At 33.5% G+C, this 20,204-nt stretch overlaps 2 protein-coding genes across 2 annotated transcripts; both read right to left on the bottom strand.

Moving 5' to 3' along the window:
• Positions 1 to 571: 571 nt before the first annotated feature.
• LOC140827672 (uncharacterized) lies at positions 572 to 5,625 on the bottom strand. The gene is made up of 10 exons (XM_073190447.1): positions 5,412 to 5,625; positions 5,048 to 5,222; positions 4,780 to 4,947; positions 4,578 to 4,671; positions 4,330 to 4,400; positions 2,060 to 2,111; positions 1,717 to 1,765; positions 1,488 to 1,625; positions 1,065 to 1,184; positions 572 to 977 (listed from the first exon to the last, which is right to left on the bottom strand). The coding sequence occupies exons 1-10, from the start codon at positions 5,606 to 5,608 to the stop codon at positions 842 to 844; spliced, it is 1,200 nt and encodes a 399-aa protein (XP_073046548.1). The 5' UTR covers positions 5,609 to 5,625; the 3' UTR covers positions 572 to 841.
• A 5,849-nt stretch (positions 5,626 to 11,474) lies between these two features.
• LOC140827670 (probable methylenetetrahydrofolate reductase (NADH)) lies at positions 11,475 to 19,495 on the bottom strand. Its single transcript, XM_073190443.1, has 11 exons — positions 18,860 to 19,495; positions 18,692 to 18,752; positions 18,286 to 18,365; positions 17,998 to 18,171; positions 16,238 to 16,411; positions 16,045 to 16,145; positions 15,821 to 15,932; positions 15,040 to 15,120; positions 14,782 to 14,959; positions 11,902 to 12,242; positions 11,475 to 11,814 (listed from the first exon to the last, which is right to left on the bottom strand). The coding sequence occupies exons 1-11, from the start codon at positions 19,271 to 19,273 to the stop codon at positions 11,731 to 11,733; spliced, it is 1,800 nt and encodes a 599-aa protein (XP_073046544.1). The 5' UTR covers positions 19,274 to 19,495; the 3' UTR covers positions 11,475 to 11,730.
• Between the last annotated feature and the right edge of the window lie 709 nt (positions 19,496 to 20,204).

Genomic DNA, 20,204 nt, shown 5'->3' with positions numbered 1-20,204 from the left:
CCATTGTTTATGTATGTATGATCATTAACACAATATTAACGAGGGACCTCACATCCTATGAGTTTTATAAAAATGGTATTTTTCAACGAATTCTATCGATCTTTCACCGACCTATAAAATGTCTTCTTCAAGGAAATCAGGATTTTTTTACCAAAGGATATAAGGATTTTCACGTAAGAAGACAACTAAAATTCTGATGTTTGAAAATGTTTTTTTTTAAGATATAAGTTTGAAAAGTTTTTGGGGAGTGAACTTGTACTTATGTCGATTTGTATCATATAAAAATATATAAATCTATGGAACAAATAATAGATAAAAAGGGGCGAACTCTCCCTGTTAATAGCAGCACAAAACACAATGAAAGACATTTGCATGGAATTAGTCGAGCAATATTTATTTTCGTTTTCGATAGAGATATTTTTTGAAAATAAATATGTAAAATGATATTTACATATACATTCAAATCAAATTGTTTAAATATCTTATAGGCCCTCACTATTCTCAATCTCAAACATACAAACACAGGAAAGAAAGAAAAAAAAAAAGAAATACAAGATGGCCACATAAAAAATAAGACAAAATGCTGCCACTAAATAGAGCAGAGTATCTCACATGTTTCACCTACATGTCAATTGAGCTCCATTAAATAAGCATGATCGTCTGCTTGTTAATTTAAATTCACTTTACCATATTAGGTAAAGCTAGTTTGAGCAGCATTAGAAGAATAGCATTGAAAAGAATCTCACCTTCTGTTAAATAATGGAAACTGTTCATGACTTGATACAAGCTCCGTGCATCCTTCTCTGTCAAGCGCCACACCCAAGGGCCATATGTAAATAAATCACGAATTCAAGGCGGCAGTAAAAATATGGTTACGTCTATTTTCAACAAAAGCTGTTCGAAAATGATCAAATTTCCCACTCTTAATTGCTTCTCTTATCGACCGGAAGAATCCCAGATAGTGGTGTGTGTTATGACTGGTAAAACAGGGTGAAAAGCCTTTGTTAGCAATTCAAACAAGCGAAAATTGAAACAACAATCTGGTAAAGAATTACTCTGCATACATTTCCAATAGAATTTGTGCCAACATTTCATGGACATTAAACAAATGGTTTAGGTATGCTTTCGTGTGATTCTGACATGTGTAGCAGTTACAACTCTTGAGAATAGGCGACGTATCTTTTCTGCAATCAAATCAACGAAATGTGAGAAGCTCGATTTTTAACATAATAGCAGTTTACAACCAAGTAACAGGATAAATGGAAAAGGACAAAGCTAAAGTACTTGATTTTTCCTGAACCACACACAATCAATCATAAATAATGTTTCGACACATGATTACTTAGTTTCTACAACATCAAGTGTTTCGACTTTCGCGTAACACAAATTGACGTAAAGGGAACTACATCTTCCAACACAGCAATGGTAATTTTAGTATGCTGCAAAACCGTGAAGATACCTTCATGGAGCAATTTAGAGATACTTGCCTATAAATGGTTGCCTTCAGATTGATCTTTGTGCCATCACTACCATAATCAGTAAGCTGATCAACCGAACCATGTCTCAAAATTTTCTCTGAAGAAAATGTAAGTGCAAAGCCTCCAAGTGTAAGATGATATATGTACCTACATAAAATTTCAGCTTACAGTTTTTGCAGAAGAAATAAATGATATACACAAAGAAAGCTAATGAGGATTGCTGAGTTTAAAAACATACGTCGAGTCAAACAGGTCGACACCTGCAGCAACTCCCTGCAAAACGTCTTCTGCATTATCCAAAATAAAATGAGACACACACTGAAAAAAGCTACTGATGCATTCACAAGGTATAAAAGGACTACTCGACAGAATTTTATTTAATCCCAGGAAAGATGTGAGATTTCACCAGAGTCCGGCGAATGAAACATAACATAGCTCAAAAATTTCAAATTAATAGCAACCCAAAGATCACCAATCAGGACATGATACCATTTCTCAAACTTCAATCCACTAAACTACGAAAACGTGAAGACAGATGGAGCATCAAAGAGAAAGGAGAATATATCCGGATGAGTGAATACCAGGAAGTCCGAGACCACATATATGTCGTGGTTTCTCTTCTGGTAAATTCTCCTGAAGTTAAAACATAATAAGGAACTTGACAATAAACAAAATACACAGTTCAGCAAATAATCCATTTGAAGAGAAGGTAAAAATGGCATTAAACTTATGACAAATCATATGAAGTAAATAAAGGACTCAATGACAATTGCCAATACCCATGAAGCTCCTTTTTTCGCTATCAAACTGTAAGACAACCCTTCATTAAAGCAGAAGGCAGTTAAACTTACACAGCTCTCTTTCTTCACAAAATTTCTTTGCTATATAATATTCATCAGAATATTGTCTTAAGAAAACAACTTTAACAGAATTTGTAGTTCTGTTGCTTATGATGTTGATTTGGATGGGCAATTGATGCAGTCTAACAGCAATCTAGCTTCATACCTAAGTCACCGAATAATAGCATGAGTGCGCTTGTCCTTGCCCTTACAATTGTAGATATAAAATGTGCATTTGAAACATTAGCTGACAAGCGTAGATAGATTTGACGTGATAGGAATTGCACAAACCCAGTTTTTAACCTAAAAAATGCAGCAGTTGCCAACGAAGGTAGATTTCCTACTTAATATTACATTCAATTAAATGACCAACTTGAAATTGAATCAAATCGTAAAAAAAGAATGGAAGAAAGTTATTAGTAACTGCTTCCACCAAATATTTCATAGAAGACACTTTAGCTATGTAATGAAGGCTTTACAAGAAAGCCAAGGATGTTGACGTGCAAAGCCTAAGACAAGACTCATAGCTAAAAAGCTCAAGCACGAGCATCAAGAATAACTTAACAACTATATCAAGAGCAAAGAGGCATTAGCCAGTGTCCCATAGCTTCTGGGCTTGATAATTACACTTATGTTGGTCTGAGTGCTGCGGTTAAAATCCATTCTCACTAGGCTTGAGTTTAAACTCTTCGCAGGAGTTTGGTAATTCTAGCGGCCTCTCCCAGTCCATACCTTAGAGCCCAATAGCTCGCCTCCATGTTTAAATGGTTTTGTGTCACAGGGCCGGCTAGTCCAGTTCCAAATTTCCCTAAATCGCAGGGCCTTCCTTCTCGTGAGCTCAACTGTGTGGACCATCCGGCCCACAGCCTCAATCCTGTTTCAGTTTCTCTAGTTTATGCACAGAGCTTGGTGGGCTCCCTAAATTGTTTTTGAATTCGGAACAGCGTGGAGCCAATATAACTAGTTCCTATCCTATGGATGTTGCACTCCTCAAATAAATTGTCAGTGGAATGGGAAAGAACAAAGCAAATAGAAGCCATTAAAATATAAATTGAATATGTGTTGAAATATAAAAGGAAAATAACCAAGTGTTTCCTCTGTACAGGTTTTCTCTCCAACTTATCCTAGCTAAGCTAGTAAACAGTCAAGTAATAAAATGACCAAATGCCTAACTCTATACTGCTTCCTCCTATTATATTTCCCTTGCCCCTCCCCCAAGTCATTCCTAGAGTTAGGCATTTGGTCATTTACAATCTAGAACTATCGTTACAAACAATCTTCTCAAAACTTTTGAGTTTAGTTGAAATGGAAGCCCAATCAAGTGCCACCAACATAATTCACCTCAAAAGTCTATGATTTGCTAAATAATCAATAAGAACTGTATTATTCTCAAAACTTTTCAACGAAATAATTTATATCCTAGCACTGTTCGCAAATATTTTTACAAACAATTTTCTCAAAACTTTTGAGATTAATTGAAATGGAAGCCCAATCAAATGCCACCAACATAACTCAACTGAAAAATTTATAATTTACTAAAATAATTAATAAGAACTGTATTAACTGTATTCTTCTCAAAACTTTTCAATGAAATCATCATCTAACACTTTAAATCAACCAACTAAACCAAATTTATCACATGCTAATGTTTTTTTATCTCCACTTTCTCAAAGAACCATTATCTCATTTCACCTTTCACCAAATCATTACATAACATTAATTTGATACGAATACAGTAACATTCAAATTTTAATTTGTCAATTTTTTTCCTCGAAAGTACCTTTGACTTGAACCTAAAACCCTAACAAGCATCACCTAAATAACCTAAAGCTTGACTCTGAGCTCCATTCATAGCTGGAACGGATTAATGTCTCTCCCTAAACTGGAAGTTTTGAACGCAGCACAAACTACAGCAATTATGAATAAATACTGTTTTTATACATTCTGACATAACAATAGAAATCAACAGAATGCATAATAACCAACAAAGCCAAAAAAATGATAAGTCATACAGTAACCGCATTTAGCAGAGCAGGGCGTTCCTCCATGCTTTCCCCAAGGCCAAAACCACTAATGCAGAAACCTGGAAAATCCCACCTCTTTCTCAACATTCAGAAGATAATTTAGAACACATGATGTGCAAATAATCTTTAATAAGCTTGTAGTCAGATAAGAAAGTAACATCGCAACAATATCACAGTATAAAACATATACAACACATTGTGAACTCCAAACAAGAATGAGCAATAAGTGACCATACCTGCAACATTACGCTTTGCAACTTCTTGAGCACAGCGTTTCCGTTCTTCAATGCTAGAGCTTCCTACAATGGAACCAAAACAAGCCCCACCTGTCTATGTATCAACAATTATGCACGCACTTGAAGAATAAACTAAACCATTAATAAATAATTACACCAAATTCCCCACTATCTTGTGTTAAGAATCACAGAGAACACATACCAAGGTAGCCAAATTTGACGTAATGCAGTCGTCAAGCCATCTGATTGTTCGGTCAACAGAGGCTGTATTCCTCTTCTCAGACACCCAAGCAGGGACTTCATCAGCCAATGTGGTCCACATATTGGGCTTCATTGAAGAAACCATTTCCATATATTGAACTGGCTTCATCTGACATAACTCAAAGACTCACACATATACACAATGCAAGTACTGTATGCATTACTCAACTGGGAGATCCAGTGAAAGGGCAAAAGTGGGTCTTACTAACCAGGCGGCGACCTGAAGGTGTCTCAAAGGAAGCTCCCATCTTGTTCGCACTCTGATAATCAGGAAGGGATGTTATGGAATCCCTGGGAACGGCGAAAAATATGTGATCCTTCAAACCAACCACATTGTGCAGCCCGCCCATTTCAGAGATAGTTTTCATGGAAATACCCTCGAAACTGAAAGAAAAAGTCCCATCAGTAAAACAAATAAAACAATGGTCGTCATCCTCATAAAAAAAAAAAAAAAAAAAAAAAAAAAAACCAAATCCAAAAAACTCATATTTCATGTTGAGGCAAAATCACAAACACCTAATCTAATCTACACTATGGAGCAAAGTAAGAAGCGAGGATTAAGAAAGAATATACAAGTGTAGGGGGCTGCATTGGAGAAGGTAAGAATCGGGAGTGGGGAGAGAAGAGAGAAGGTCAGGGGAGATGAAGACGGGCAGGCCCTTGCGGGTGGTGAGAAGGAGAGCCGGAGTCTCTACAGAGCAGCTGCCCAGTTGCAGTACGCCAGCCCGACCGCCCCCTCTGCCCCATGCGGCCTTCACGGTGAAATTCATCCTCTGCCTGCCTCTGTTGACTCTCTGTGTGTGTATATCATATTTAATAATAATAATAATAATAATAATAATAATAATAATAATAATAAAATCTTTTGGCCTGTAATTACGAGAATACCCTAACTTTTTTGTCTATTAAGCTAATCTAAGGTTCGGTCGAAATAGCTAGTTTTTGGGTTGGTATTTTTAGCCCATTTAATATCAAGATCGAGCCGTCGATTTGGGTTAAGTCTGGCAAATCGACTCACCTTATCGTACAATTTAAATGAGTTGAGTTGAGTTGAGTTGAGTTGATAAATGGTTCGACAACTCTCACAAATTTAGATTTGTGTCATTTACTCCTTTAATTGGGCTACACCAAACCCACCGGAGGAAACAATGGAGCAGGTATAGTTATTGTAATTGTATAATTTGGAAGAAAAATCAAAGGGAAATAATGGACAAGGTCATTCACAAAATTTTTGTGTGCCACTTGATGACAAAATAAATGCATTAATTTTAAAAAAATCGTGTCGAATATACATTTAAATGAGTTCGGCTTAATAATATATTATGTAATTATTTATTTTTTATATATATTTAATGGTTGAAAAAAAATTGAAACATTTAGAAAAATAAGATTTAAAGAAGATTTTTGAAATAAAGAATACAAAGCTATATTTTGGAGAAAATCAAATACAAAACGAAGATTTGCGTTTGAGATGCTTTTAGTGCTATAATATGTAAATGATAAAAACTTGTGTGAGACGGTTTCACGGGTCGTATTTATGAGACGGATCTTTTATTTGGGTCATTCATGAAAAAATATTATTATTTATGCTAAGAGTATTACTTTTTATTGTGAATATGGGTTCCGTGAGACGGTCTCACATATTAGGATCCGTGAGACGGTCTCACATGAGACTCGCTCTATGTAAATTAAATCTTGGTTGATGAGCTCTCAAGAAAAAAATTATACTTGAATATTTGAGACCGTTGTAAAAATATTTCAAAAACTCGTTTAATTTTAAATATATATCTATATTTTATTATATTATTAAGTTTGATGTTTGTATTCATTTATCAATGTTATGACCTCTTTTAAAAAAATTTAAAACCATTAAAATATTTTTTAGTCCTTTTCCAAACTTTTGAAATTTTAAATATTATATCATTCTTAATATAAATTATTATCAAAAAACATAAATTAAAATGAATTAAATTAAGGGCAATTTTGAGAAAAATACATCTGCATATGATTTACTTAAGATTCAGTACCTATTAGTTTTTTTTTCTATTTTAGTACCTGACAAAAGATCATTTTAGTTTTTACTACATGTTTCATACCTTTTTACCTTTTTACCCTTGTAATTAATAAAAAAAATTATATAAATACCTATTTTTGTTGGTTATCTTCTCTTTTCACTCATCACCAATGTATTTGGATGACATTTATTTTTAATTTAAATATTTTTTATTTAAAATAAATAAATTCGCAACTAATGATTGAACTTTTTGAAATACTTAGTTTTACTTACGAAATACTTAATTTTAATTTTAAAATACTTGATTTAGTAAATGAAATATGCATAATGTGTATTAAAATACTAGATGTTCGAATATACAACGCAAATTAACTAAATGTTCTCATTTCCATCCAAGATGCATTTGGATGACACGTTCATTTCATTTAATTATTTTTTTTATTGTTAAAAAACAAATTGCAACTAAGCATTGAAGTTTTTCAAGTACTTATTTTTACTTGCGAAATACCTAATTTCAATTTTAAAATACTTGATTTGGTAATGAAAAACTCATAATGAATATTAAAATATTGAATATTCGAATATGCAACGTAAGTTCACCAAATGCTCGCATTTCTATTAAGATGCATTTGGATGACATGTTCATTTCATTTAATTATTTTTTTATTGTAAAAAAAAAACAAATTTGTAACTAAGCATTGAATTTTTTCAAATACTTACTTTTACTTGCGAAATACCTAATTTCAATTTTAAAATACTTGATTTGATAATTGAGATATCTATAAAAGTTAATAAAATACTGGATATTTTAGTAGGCAATGTAAGTTCACAAAGTGCGCGCATTTTCATTCAAGATGCATTTGGATGAAATGTACATTTCATTTAAATACTTTTTTATTTAAAAAAAATAAATTCGCAACTAAGCATTGAACTTTTTTCAAGTACTTAGTTTTACTTGCGAAATACTTAATTTCAATTTTAAAATACTTGATTTGGTAAATGAAATACTCAGAATGATTATTAAAATACTGGATATTAAAATATGCAATGTAAGTTCACCAAATGCTCGCATTTTCATCCAAGATGCATTTGGATGATATGTTCACTTCATTTAATTATTTTTTTATTGTTAAAAAACAAATTTGTAACTAAGCATTGAACTTTTTCAAGTACTTAGTTTTACTTGCGAAATACCTAATTTCAATTTTAAAATACTTGATTTGGCAAATGAGATACTCAGAATAGGTATTAAAATAATGGATATTCGAATATGCAACGTAAGTTCACCAAGTGCTCGTATTTCCATCCAAGATGCATTTGGATGACATGTTCATTTCATTTAATTATTTTCTTTATTTAAAAAAAAATTGCAACTAAGTATATAACATTTTGAAGTACTTACTTTTATTTGCGAAATACCTAATTTCAATTTTAAAATACTTGATTTGGTAAATGAGATACTCAGAATGCGTATACTGGATATTCGAATATGCAATGTAAGTTCACCAAGTACTCGCATTTCTATCCAAGCTGCATTTGGATGACATGTTCATTTAATTTAATTGTTTTTTATTCTAAAAAAACAAATTTACAACTAAGCATTGAACTTTTTTAAGTACTTAATTTTACTTACGAAATACCTAATTTCAGTTTTAAAATACTTGATTTGGTAAATGAGATACTCATAATGAGTATTAAAATACTGGATATTTGAATATGCAACGTAAGTTCACAAAGTGCTCGGATTTCCTTCTAAGATGCATTTGGATGACATGTTCAAGAACTTTTCAGCAGCTACAAAGCTTTGAAAGAGAAAAATAAGCTTGAAGCGAATATTTGAAGATTTCCAGACAATGTTCTTCGAGAGAATAGCCTCTGATAGGAACGAGTAGCATAATCCGTGGATTTACAATTTACATAGGAATATAAAGTCGGATACCCGTCGATAGTCATAGTCCAGTAGGTCGAAATAAAACGACATGCAATTCACCCTTGATAAATAATTAAAGATATTTAATTACTTCATTGAGTTGAATTAGTTTGACATAGCTTGAGAGGGCATGTTCAATTGGATAGGAAATCTCTTTGAAAGAATAGATCATTGTCGAACGAATTAAGTAGATTAGCGAGAGGTAGGTGAACCGAGATTCTCAACAAATTCATTTCTCAATGAACTTTAATCAATCTTTCTAGCTTATTTATTTCATCATTTAATCCTTGAACCATTTCATTGAGTTTTTATTTAATAATTGTAGTAGTAAACAATCATCTGAAGTATCGCTGCTAAAAATTGAATAACTGATAATAATAATTGAGAAATACAGTCCTTAAAGGAACTATATTCATACTCTTGTACACTATATTATTACTTGATATCGTGCACTTGCGATTATTTCTACCTTGAATATTATTAATTTTTACTAAGAATTTTACAATAAAAGTTTTGTCCGATCACTAAGCATTGAATATTTTGAAGTACTTACATTTACTTGCGAAATACCTAATTTTAATTTTAAAATACTTGATTTGGTAAATGAGATACTCATAATATGTGATATAATACTGGATATTTGAATATGCAACTTAAATTCAGTCATGGTTGGTTTTTTCAACTAAGATTTATTAGAATACTTATTCATGTCATTTAAAGAAATGAACATAGTTCATTACTGATCCGTGGAGTAAGAGTAAGTTGTTTGTAGATCAAAATAAGCACTTCCCTTTGACAAAAATGTAGTAGCATACTTGTCCCATAATAAAAGTAAGTTCTTTCTTTGTATACCGAAATAAATTGTTATTTTTATTTCATGAGGAGTGATGAACAATGTATTTGTTAAAATTTCAAATGCATTGAAATTGCATCATGATGCATATTAGAAATATCAAGTATTTTATTACCTATTCTGAGTATTTCATTTATGAAATCAAGTATTTTGAAACTGAAATTAGGTACTTATCAAGTAAGCTAATTACTTTAAAAGTTTCATGCTTAGTTGAGAATTTGATATATTTTTTTACAAAATAGATATCACATGAGAAGGATATGTCGTCCAAATACATCTTTCAAGGAAAGACCAACACCTGGTGAACTTATGTTGCATATTCGAATATCCAGTATTTTAATACCCATTATGAGTATCTCATTTATCAAATCAAGTATTTTAAAATTGAAATTAGGTATTTCGAAAGTAAAAGTAAGTATTTGAAAAAATTCAATGCTTAGTTACGAATTTGTTTTTTTTTTACAATAAAAAAATAATTAAATGAATTGAACATGTCATCCAAATGCATCTTGAATGGAAATGCGAGCATTTGGTGAACTTACGTTGCATATTCGAATATTCAGTATTTTAATATTCATTATGAGTATTTCATTTACCAAATCAAGTATTTTAAAATTGAAATTAGGTATTTCGCAAGTAAAAATAAGTATTTCAAAAAGTTCAATGCTTAGTTGTGAATTTGTTTTTCTTTTAAAAATAAAAAATATTTAAATGAAATGTACATGTCATCCAAATGCATCTTGGATGGAAATGCGAGCATTTGGTGAAATTACATTGCCTACTAGAATATCTAGTATTTTATTAACTTTTATGAGTATCTCAATTACCAAATCAAGTATTTTAATACTGAAATTAGATATTTCGCAAATAAAACTAAATACTTGAAAAAGTTCAATGCTTAATTGCGAAATTGTTTTTCTTAGATAAAAAAATAATTAAATGAAATGAACAAGTCATCCAAATGGATCTTGGATGAAAATACGAGCACTTGGTGAACTTGAATTGCATATTCGAATATTCAGTATTTTAATACCTATTCGGAGTATCTCATTTACCAAATCAATTATTTTAAAACTGAAATTAGGTATTTCACAAGTAAAACTAAGTACTTGAAAAAGTTCAATGGTTAATTGCGAATTTGTGTTTTTAAAAATAAAAAAAAAATAATTAAATGAAATGAACATGTCATCCAAATAGATCTTGGATGGAAATACGATCACTAGGTGAACTTGCGTTACATTTTCAAATATCCAGTATTTTAATACCAATTTTGAGTATGTCATTTACTAAATCAAGTATTTTAAAATTGAAATTTAGTATTTCTAAGTAAAATAAAATATTTCAAAAAGTTCAATACTTAGTTGTGAATTTTTTTTAAAATAAAAAAATATTTTAATTCAATGTAGATGTCATCCAAATGTATTCGAGAATGATAAGTGGAAAGATAAGGACCAACAAAAATAGGAATTTAAATAATTTTTTATTAGTTAAAAAGGGTAAAAAAGTAAAAATACCTAAAACATGTAGTAAAAACTAAGTTGATCTTGTGTCAGGTATTAAAATACAAAATAAAACATATGGGTACTGAATCTTAAAAAAATCATTGACAGATGCATTTTTCACTAAATTACCGTTAAATTAAACACAAAAAAACATCACATACATACAAACAACTGTAAAATAGAATAAATATGATAATTTACCAGCAATTCATGACTACAGAACAAAACAGTTAACTCAAATTTGGATAATTTTAAACATTTTTATTTGAACAAGTACTAATTTTTAACATCAAAGTGAAAACAGAAGTAGTGAAACTAATGTGATGATCAAACAAAATGAACCAAAGTAACATCTCAAGACTTCCGATAGATTGTAAGGTTTTAGTTTTACAACATAATCATGGAACTCATAAATCCCAAAATAATAAAAGATGCTGTTACATGCCAATAAATAATATTAAAGGTTTCAACATAGGAAAACAAACTAATGATACAATCACCTACTCTTTTGAGCATGTGATCAGAAAACTGAGATTCCATTAACTCAATTTATTGAAGAAAGAGCAAATATCACTGCATCATACTATATTAGTTCAGATATCTTTAAAAACAGCAAACAAATCTCCTTGGATGTAATCGTTATCAACCAAGCTGACCAAGTAATAAGTGCTCTGGACCTGCATTTACCATCCACAGAGGATTAGAAAAATTAAGTACCGAAACTATTTCGGATTCAGACAAGGTATACTATAATGAACATAGACCTCTTCAAGCAATTTTCGAGATGGATCGGCTTCTGGATAGTGTCTAGCCCATCCCCTTGACCATATTTCAAATGCTTCATCCTTCCACACCATAAAGCTTGCGGGATCCACAACAGTTGGTTGAATGATCTCCTTTGCAGGAAAAACACCCCATGTCACCGCATTCACGTCAATTTTTTCGATATTAGAAATCCAACTACTTCCATCTTTATTTACAGCCATGTAGGTAAGAGATGGGAAGCCGTCTTTGCATCTGTCAACCAGAGCATTCAACTTTTTTGGGGAACAAAAAAATTCCAAGTAGGCCTTCTGGTAAACATACCCACCAGGGCCACCCCATCCTGGAAGTAAAATGACAATCAAATGAACAGAAAGAAGTACATGTCTGCGTAGAAACATGACCTGAACAGGAGAATCATGCACTACCCAACATACATCCACCAATTCCAACACCCAATCAAAATCACTCAAAATTGAAAAACTGTCCTAACAAATCACTCAACGTAAAATGAACAGAAGTGAATTATATTGTAAAGAACGGAAAAATGTGCAGCCTATATTTTGAGGAAGAGGTGAGGCAACTCAATTTATGCTAGTTAACCACCTTAGAGACATCACCAGATTACAATAAATTGAGAACATCGGAAGAAGTCAACACGGATGTGTTGTCTAATAAATTTTACGGAGCCAAACATCGGAAGAACTTTACGGTTCAGAAATGGAAAGAGAAATATGGGTAGTTGAGCTACAGGTGTAGATATATGAACATAAAAGATACATCCAAATGCTTTGAGTTCAAGTACAAAATTATAAACACTCATCAAGGCAGACTTCCAAGTACAAAATTATAAACACTCATCAAGGCAGACTTCCAAGTACAAGATTATAAACACTTATCAAGGCACCATGACTATCACTAAGTACTACAATACACTCAGGGAGCTTTGGCAAGGAATGATATACTCGAAACAGTCTCCACAATTAGATGCATAAATTTAGGTTGGCAGGGGCAAGATACATTATAATATTCACGAAGAACTAACAAATCTGGAGCAGAAAAAGACAGTTTTGGAGGAGATGTGAGCCCTATTAGAGAATGGAACTCGAAATTTTGTAGATCCTCCAGAAAATCAGAGAGTTGCAGAGAGTAGGGGTGTTTAAAGTTGAATACAAAGCAAATGGAGACGTTGAGTTATAGAAGGCACGACTGACTGCACACTCAAATATTAAATATTTACCATAAAGAAATTTTTCACATCAATTGCAACGCTATACGCAACTAGGTTCTCTCATCTTTAGCAACAAATTTACATGGGAAGTCCATCAGCTTGATGTAAACTTAATGAATGGTTATTGAAGGAGTAAGTGTTAATGAGAATTCCTCTTGGATTTAGATCAGAAAAGATAAAGAAAAGAGTGCGGATTTTAAAAATCGCTCTATGATCTCAAAATCTGCAAAAGCCGGGTTCCATAGGTACAAGCAGATTATACTATTTCCATCAAAATGAGAAAATGGAAATTATTCATCATGATTATGTATGTCGATGATATTATCATAAATAAATATGAATCATGTTAAATCCAGAAGCTCGATCAACATGAAAACAAAATTCATGGTAAGAGATTTGTGAGAATTTAAGTACATCCTTAGGAGATTGAGAGAAGTTAAACTGGTATCGTTATTCGTTTCTCAACAAGAATATATTATTTGACTTGTTTAAAGAGACTGAGAAATTAGACTCGGAAACCCCCATGATGAAAAACAGGAAGTGGAAGTTCAATGAAAATGATCCTTCAGTAGTTAAAAAAATACTGATGGCTAGTTTGACGCTTATTTGTCTATCACTCACTAACTGGAATCTTTGCAACGAGCATGGTGAGCCAATTGAGACATTCTCCTATACAGCAACACTCAAATACTGTAGGACATTCCGGAACTATCTCGAAAAATTCTAAGGGAAGTATTAATGCTTAAACAAAGAAAGAGGAATATTAAAGCCCTAGTAGATGTCAGATGCATCAAAGGATGGAAAGTAATATTTTTTATTAAAATGGCACCATGTTGAAATATTACAAATCCCACACCAATCACAGCATCTTCATCTCAGCTAATGACGAAATCAAATTGAGTCAGATAAAATACTATTTAATCAATACCCAAAATTATCAAACTAGAGCCAAGCTAGAACGTGTTCGAATATAATTTCGAGCCGAATTCGATCTCTAATTATTTGTTCGATAACTTGTGTACCATTTATGAATTGTTATATATTTATCAGTTTGTTATAAATTATATGAAAATTTTAACAAGCAACGAGGTCGGGCCGAAGTTCAAGCAATTACTTAATAGAGCTCGATAATTGAGTTCAAACCAAATGAATAGAGCTTATTTTGAACGACGATTCAAGCCAAATTGAACCCAAGTCAGCTTGTTAAGCTCAAGCTGACAAATAAAATTCAAGGTCAGGATCAAATATGAAAAAATGGCTGTTATTCTACATAATCCAATTCATTTGCATCCCTAGTCTGAGCCTCCCTAGGTTTGCAACCTATTGTCGCCTCCCTAACCACACACAAAGACATCTCGTTATATCTCCCTAATTCTTAGCAGACAACCTCACAGCAAAAGCTGCAAAAGTCTGCAATTCAACCACTTTAAGAAGAGCAAATGGTACCAGTCATGCAATTGGGACAACCAATATCCTTGAGGCACTTAAACAGTTATCACATAGACACATACTAAGAGAACATAAACCACATGCGACCAGAGTACAAGTAAAAATGATTGATGCTTTTTAAGGAATGTATGTTCACATCCATTAACTCCCAGAAACTACAAATTCACGTAGTCAAAGTGACAGGTAAAAGACTTGAGATTACCTACAGAAGGGGAATCAGATTTAGCTCCATTAACAGCTGGTTGGCTGTTGATAGTAAGAAAACCATTCATGTTAATGCTTCCAAGTTGTTCATTAATGGTTTTTGTCTCTGGCTGAAGTCCGTCTAATTCAGACCATGGACTACTCCTCAGCTTCCCAAGGCAGAATTTCACAAATTTCTGATTATTTAAAAGTTCATGAGGACTGAGCTTTCAGTAACTGAGCCTTTGAGATAATGAGCTGTAAGCAGAAGACGTACCTCATTAATATCTTCAACATCATTCAAAGGACCAGCCCATTCTTCAGAAAGTTTCTTATCACGTGAGCGTGGCCGCATGAACTGTCAAGAATGTTACAGGCTGTCATTTGTTATTGTATCGTCATTTAAGCAAAACAGAATTTCAAAGCATAGATCATAAAATTGCATGAAGAAACATCATAGACATCACTCAAGAATATGAATGATAAATTCCGAATGAGATTTTGCATACTGTGCATTCCTCTATCAATTTAGGTTTTATGCTTTCAAGTTTTAACTATTTTCTTCCCAAGCAAAGTCTCTCATCAGGATCGTTATACAAGTAAAGACAATAACAAAAGACTGAGGGTTGACTTTATAAAATTGCAGATATTCAACATTGACCAGCATTCGACATATTTTTCTGATTTCCTACCAATTCCTCAGCATCAATAGCCCCAACAGTTCAGAAATCAGATGTGAAGACAATGATCACATCATCGTCACACTTGTTTTATATATTAAACACACCAAAATCTCAACTGTGGATGTTCTTGATCGCATATATTCACTAATAGTACCAAACAAATGTACCTTTCTCCTGAGGAAAATCCCGCATCCTTAAAATTATTGATCAAGAATGAAACTACCAGACAAAATCAGAATATCGGCGGAAAATAGTAATATAGTATTAAAACCCAACTGGATGTGGGTAAAGTCTTCACATGAGCTGAACACATAGGTTGTACTTGCATCTAGACTAGAACTGAAAAAAACATATGACTAAATGAGAAGTGCATGCCTGGTAGTCACTGAGTGCTCCATATGACGCATTTCTGGAATCTCCCCATCGACCATGTGGGTATTGGTCCCAGCTAATAGTTCGGGTAATGTAACTTTTAGGACGGTTGGCCCTGCCATTTATCAGCCATAACAGTTGAAAAGTATAAATAAGCATTTATAAATTACTGAGTTAAGGTAAAAAGACGGAAGAGCCTGGATTAGGCCTCCATATGGTACACTTACCAGAATATTGGACGTACATCTTCTTTCACACGGAAAATATTTGCGGGACGTCTCCATGGCAAGGATCTTGAAATCTTGGACTCCTCAATCAGCCCAAGATTCTGTACAATGTAACAAGCCTCATTCAATTCACCCGATCACAATAGTGATACTTTCATGTGGTGAAACTGCAAAAAGTAAGCTCAGAACAAACCATCAATATTGCCAAGGCCGATTTCTCCATATTTAAGGTATAGAGATGCAAAGTTCTGATCCCAGTAGCCATAATCTTCTTGCACATTTCCGTACCAAGGTGAATTCCATATGCCCTGACAGCTTCTTCATTGTCCTTGATAGGTTCCAACGCGGCCATAATTTCAGGGGGAATCTGTGACACAGCATAAAATACAATATCATGCTTAAACGAGTGTTCAAGAGCAGGGAGCTTATGATAATATCAGAAAAGAACCAAAAATTTGTACAAGGAAACCACAAGTTTAATATAGAAAATTATATTCAAAATGTTATTTTATATATATCCAATTTCAACGCTTTATATTTTGCAAAATTTAGATGACAAAAGATTATGCTTATCCCTAAAGTTGTAGCTTGATCGCAATATACAAAATTAAATTCGATGACAATATTGGCAAGATTTTGGATGAGTTCCAGAGACACGGCACATGTCAATCCCCGAACCTTTACCCCCAATAAATATTTGAAACTTCTTTTGTGAGTTTTGAGCATTTCCAAATTCTTTAATTAAAGCATTCAGTAATATGCTACATAGCCTACATTTAGCTACAATATAGTTTGAAGCTTCCAATATCTTTGTGAAGTCCTTTTTTAGCTTGCCTCTATTTTGTTGAAGAATAAACCAGTTATCATTATGGCCATAATTGACTCCATTCATCAGAATTCAAATTTTCTTCAGAACCTACACACCATGTTTTTTAAAATCAATTCCTTAAACATACACATATCTTGAGGCGAGATAAAATTGGTGTGATTGTTGTAAAATGACTAATTCATTCTCATTCCCACTTTCCTAAGAGGCTAAAGTGTAATTTAATGGTGAACAATGATCTTTCATCATCCAAACAGATGGAGACACATCAAATAATGAAGGATATTTCTTCGAGAGTCGGAGAAAGAATTGATGTCAGGGTAAGTTTTTAGATATTATGTATATGAAGTACTACACAATCCATTTTTATTATAGGAATAAAATTTATGTATATAAAATACCATCCAGTCCTTTCTTACTGTAGTACAAGAAAATCTATTTTTTAACAATGAAAATAAGATTTTGAACAAGAGGAGTTATTGACTATCTTCAGGGCTCTAAGTGATCGTAACCCAATTCTTAGGAGCATATATTATGAATAAAGAATTCATGAATCATACTATACTTGGATACCTTGGTGATATGCAGATCCCTTGTGCATTAGGTGCAAATAACAGTATCTGTCAGGTCTAACTAGTGGTAAACAGCTAGGACAGAGATGAGTTTAAATAAAGAGGAGCAGTAGTAATCTTTCACCAATTAGATATGAAATTTCAATCTTATCATGTTATGTTAGCTTTCAAAGGAACCTTGATCACATGCCATGTCTATGTTCTTTTATAAATGATTAATTGAGAAAATTATTTTTACAAATCAGAAATTGTGCTTTTGACTTTGTACGCGCACAATTTTTTTCAGTTTGTGTTCAAGATATTCCGCTCTGTAAAGTTGGTTCCAATTATGAATTCATTGATATAATTCAGATAGAGCAGAATTGGTTAGAGAATTTTCTATGCCCCTGGTGGGTTATGGATACTCACTGGGTATTTTCATAGTTCGAAAAAATAAACCAAACATACAAATCCCAAGAACCAATTTCAAAGCATGGATGATAACAACTTAGGAATCCACCAACTATGAAGCAATCAAACAGAAATATCTTAGACCTTCCACTGTGCATCACATACCTTAGTTTTGCAGAAACCAGTCATGCGGAGGAACCCCTTGTAATTATTTATGGGCATGATACCCGGCACAATGGGACACGTTATTCCAATTTGACGGCAGTCATTGACGAATTTGAGGAAGATATCCGTGTCATAGAAGAGTTGAGTTACAATGACTTCACCCCCGGCGTCAATCTGCAAAAGGAACATCACAATCTGCATGATAACTTGACCCCAATATCATAATATTGAGATAAACTAAATCCAATCATATATATACTAGTAAGAAATGAAATTTGTGCTTTGAACCTTTTCCTTGAGATAAGAAAGTTCGTTCCGATATGCCTCGAGAGGTGCCATTCCATCGACAATGACATCAGGATGTCCCTCTGAGTAGATAAAAGAAAGGGCACGGGGCATGAATAAATATCCAGCAGGATGGTTATCCAGCAGGATGGTTAATAAACTTACAGAGATTTCAGAGCACAAGCAAATGTCATGTTTTTCCAATTAACAGACAAGTAGTATCACTCAGTACAAAATTCAAACATAGCAGGACTCGACTAAATTTATCAACGAGCTATAAATGGTCTTGTGTGACTTAATGCACTTACTAAAACAGTGATAGTTGATTAAATATTTGGTCCTGACAACGAGTAAAAGAAGAATGCATAGTTATTTGTGGAAAGCGGTCAAGTGGAGGAGTGAGAGAAACCTGGATAGCCTGCAACAGTGATCCCAAAGTAGTCCTCATATTTGGATCTAATATGCTTAACCTGGAAACAAACCAACCAGCCAACAAACAGAAGACAATTAACTATAGACGGATCCAAAGAATTCAAAACACAAGAAGACAATAACTGAAAGCAACGATGGACATTACGAGATCGAGAGCGCAGGCGAAACCACCCTCGACTTGGACGAACTTTTCCTGGCCGTGAGGAGGGTCACCACGGAGCGCGAGGACATTCTGAATTCCGTTAGCCTTGATGGTAGCCAGCGCGTGATCGATCTTCTCCACAGGCATGTTGGTACACGTAAGATGCATCATTGTCTCCACGCACACCATGTTCTGCATGCGATTGGAGATCTCAAGCGTGAGATCCGCCGTGGTTCCGCCAGCCCCCCAGGTAATGTCGCAGAAAGCAGGATTGTGGGCCACCATTCGCTCCATCCGCTCGAACAGGTTGTCCACACCATCCTCCGTCTTCGGAGGGAAGAACTCGAACGAGAACACAACTTTATCGCTGTTCCCATTATCGGGAATCGCCTCCCGGATCTTCTCGATCACCTTCATCTCAAAAAAGCAAGAATTTGGAACAAAATGCCTGTAAACGGATCGATTCAACACGAATGAAGGATCTTGAGCTCAATGTATGTATATATGGGAGAATGGAGTTAGGTGAGACAGCGAGCAGCAACCAAACTTGCGTATATGTGCTGAATTCGGGGGATGAGGTCAGACGACGTGCTTCGTGCGAGAAAATTGAGATCCATAGGCGTCGGTAGGTTGGATAAATTGTAATGTGGCCTACCATTTTTAATTAGGAAAATTACTATTTTTTAAAAGTAATTGAAAATATTATTTAAGTAAATTAACCTCGTGTTAATTTTATAAAAATCATATTTTTTTCCATTTATTTTAAATATATATTTCAATATTTTTTTATTCTTTTATCAATCTAACTACTTCATTATGTAGAATAGTTAATTCCAGCAAATTTTTATAACAAATCATTCTTCCGAAACATCGATTTATACTTTGGTTATTCGCGCACCGTAAGTTTCTTACACGAGACATATTAGTATTTATTATTTATCGAAGACAAAAGGTGCGGACTTTGCAATGTAGCAGACGAGAGTATGGCACATCTCTTCTTCATTTGCCTGACTTCTGAGAGAATGTGGGCAGGTATTCGACACTGGCTTTGTATGCAGAAAATAATGGGATCAGATGCAGTAGTTCTTAGGACATTTCGAAAGATTTATCGTGGGAACTCCACACTATCCGAGATGAGGACCTCTGCTCTTGCAACGACACTTTATCACATTTGGAATGCAAGAAACAGAGCAATCTTTGCGTGCAATTATTAACAAAATCAAGTTATAAATTTTTAGATTATTTCCGAGTTTTATATATACGGTAAGTTGATTGTATGACTTTTTTTAGGGGGTTGTAGGACTTCAGCGCCTTTAATTAGAGGGTTTCAGTGGCTTTAATTATCTAC

This window comes from Primulina eburnea, chromosome 3, assembly GCF_022965805.1.
Source record: "Primulina eburnea isolate SZY01 chromosome 3, ASM2296580v1, whole genome shotgun sequence".
Classification (NCBI taxonomy): domain Eukaryota; kingdom Viridiplantae; phylum Streptophyta; class Magnoliopsida; order Lamiales; family Gesneriaceae; genus Primulina; species Primulina eburnea.
The sequence above is the reverse complement of the archived record's forward strand: the minus strand, read 5'-3'. Positions and strand labels throughout refer to the sequence as shown.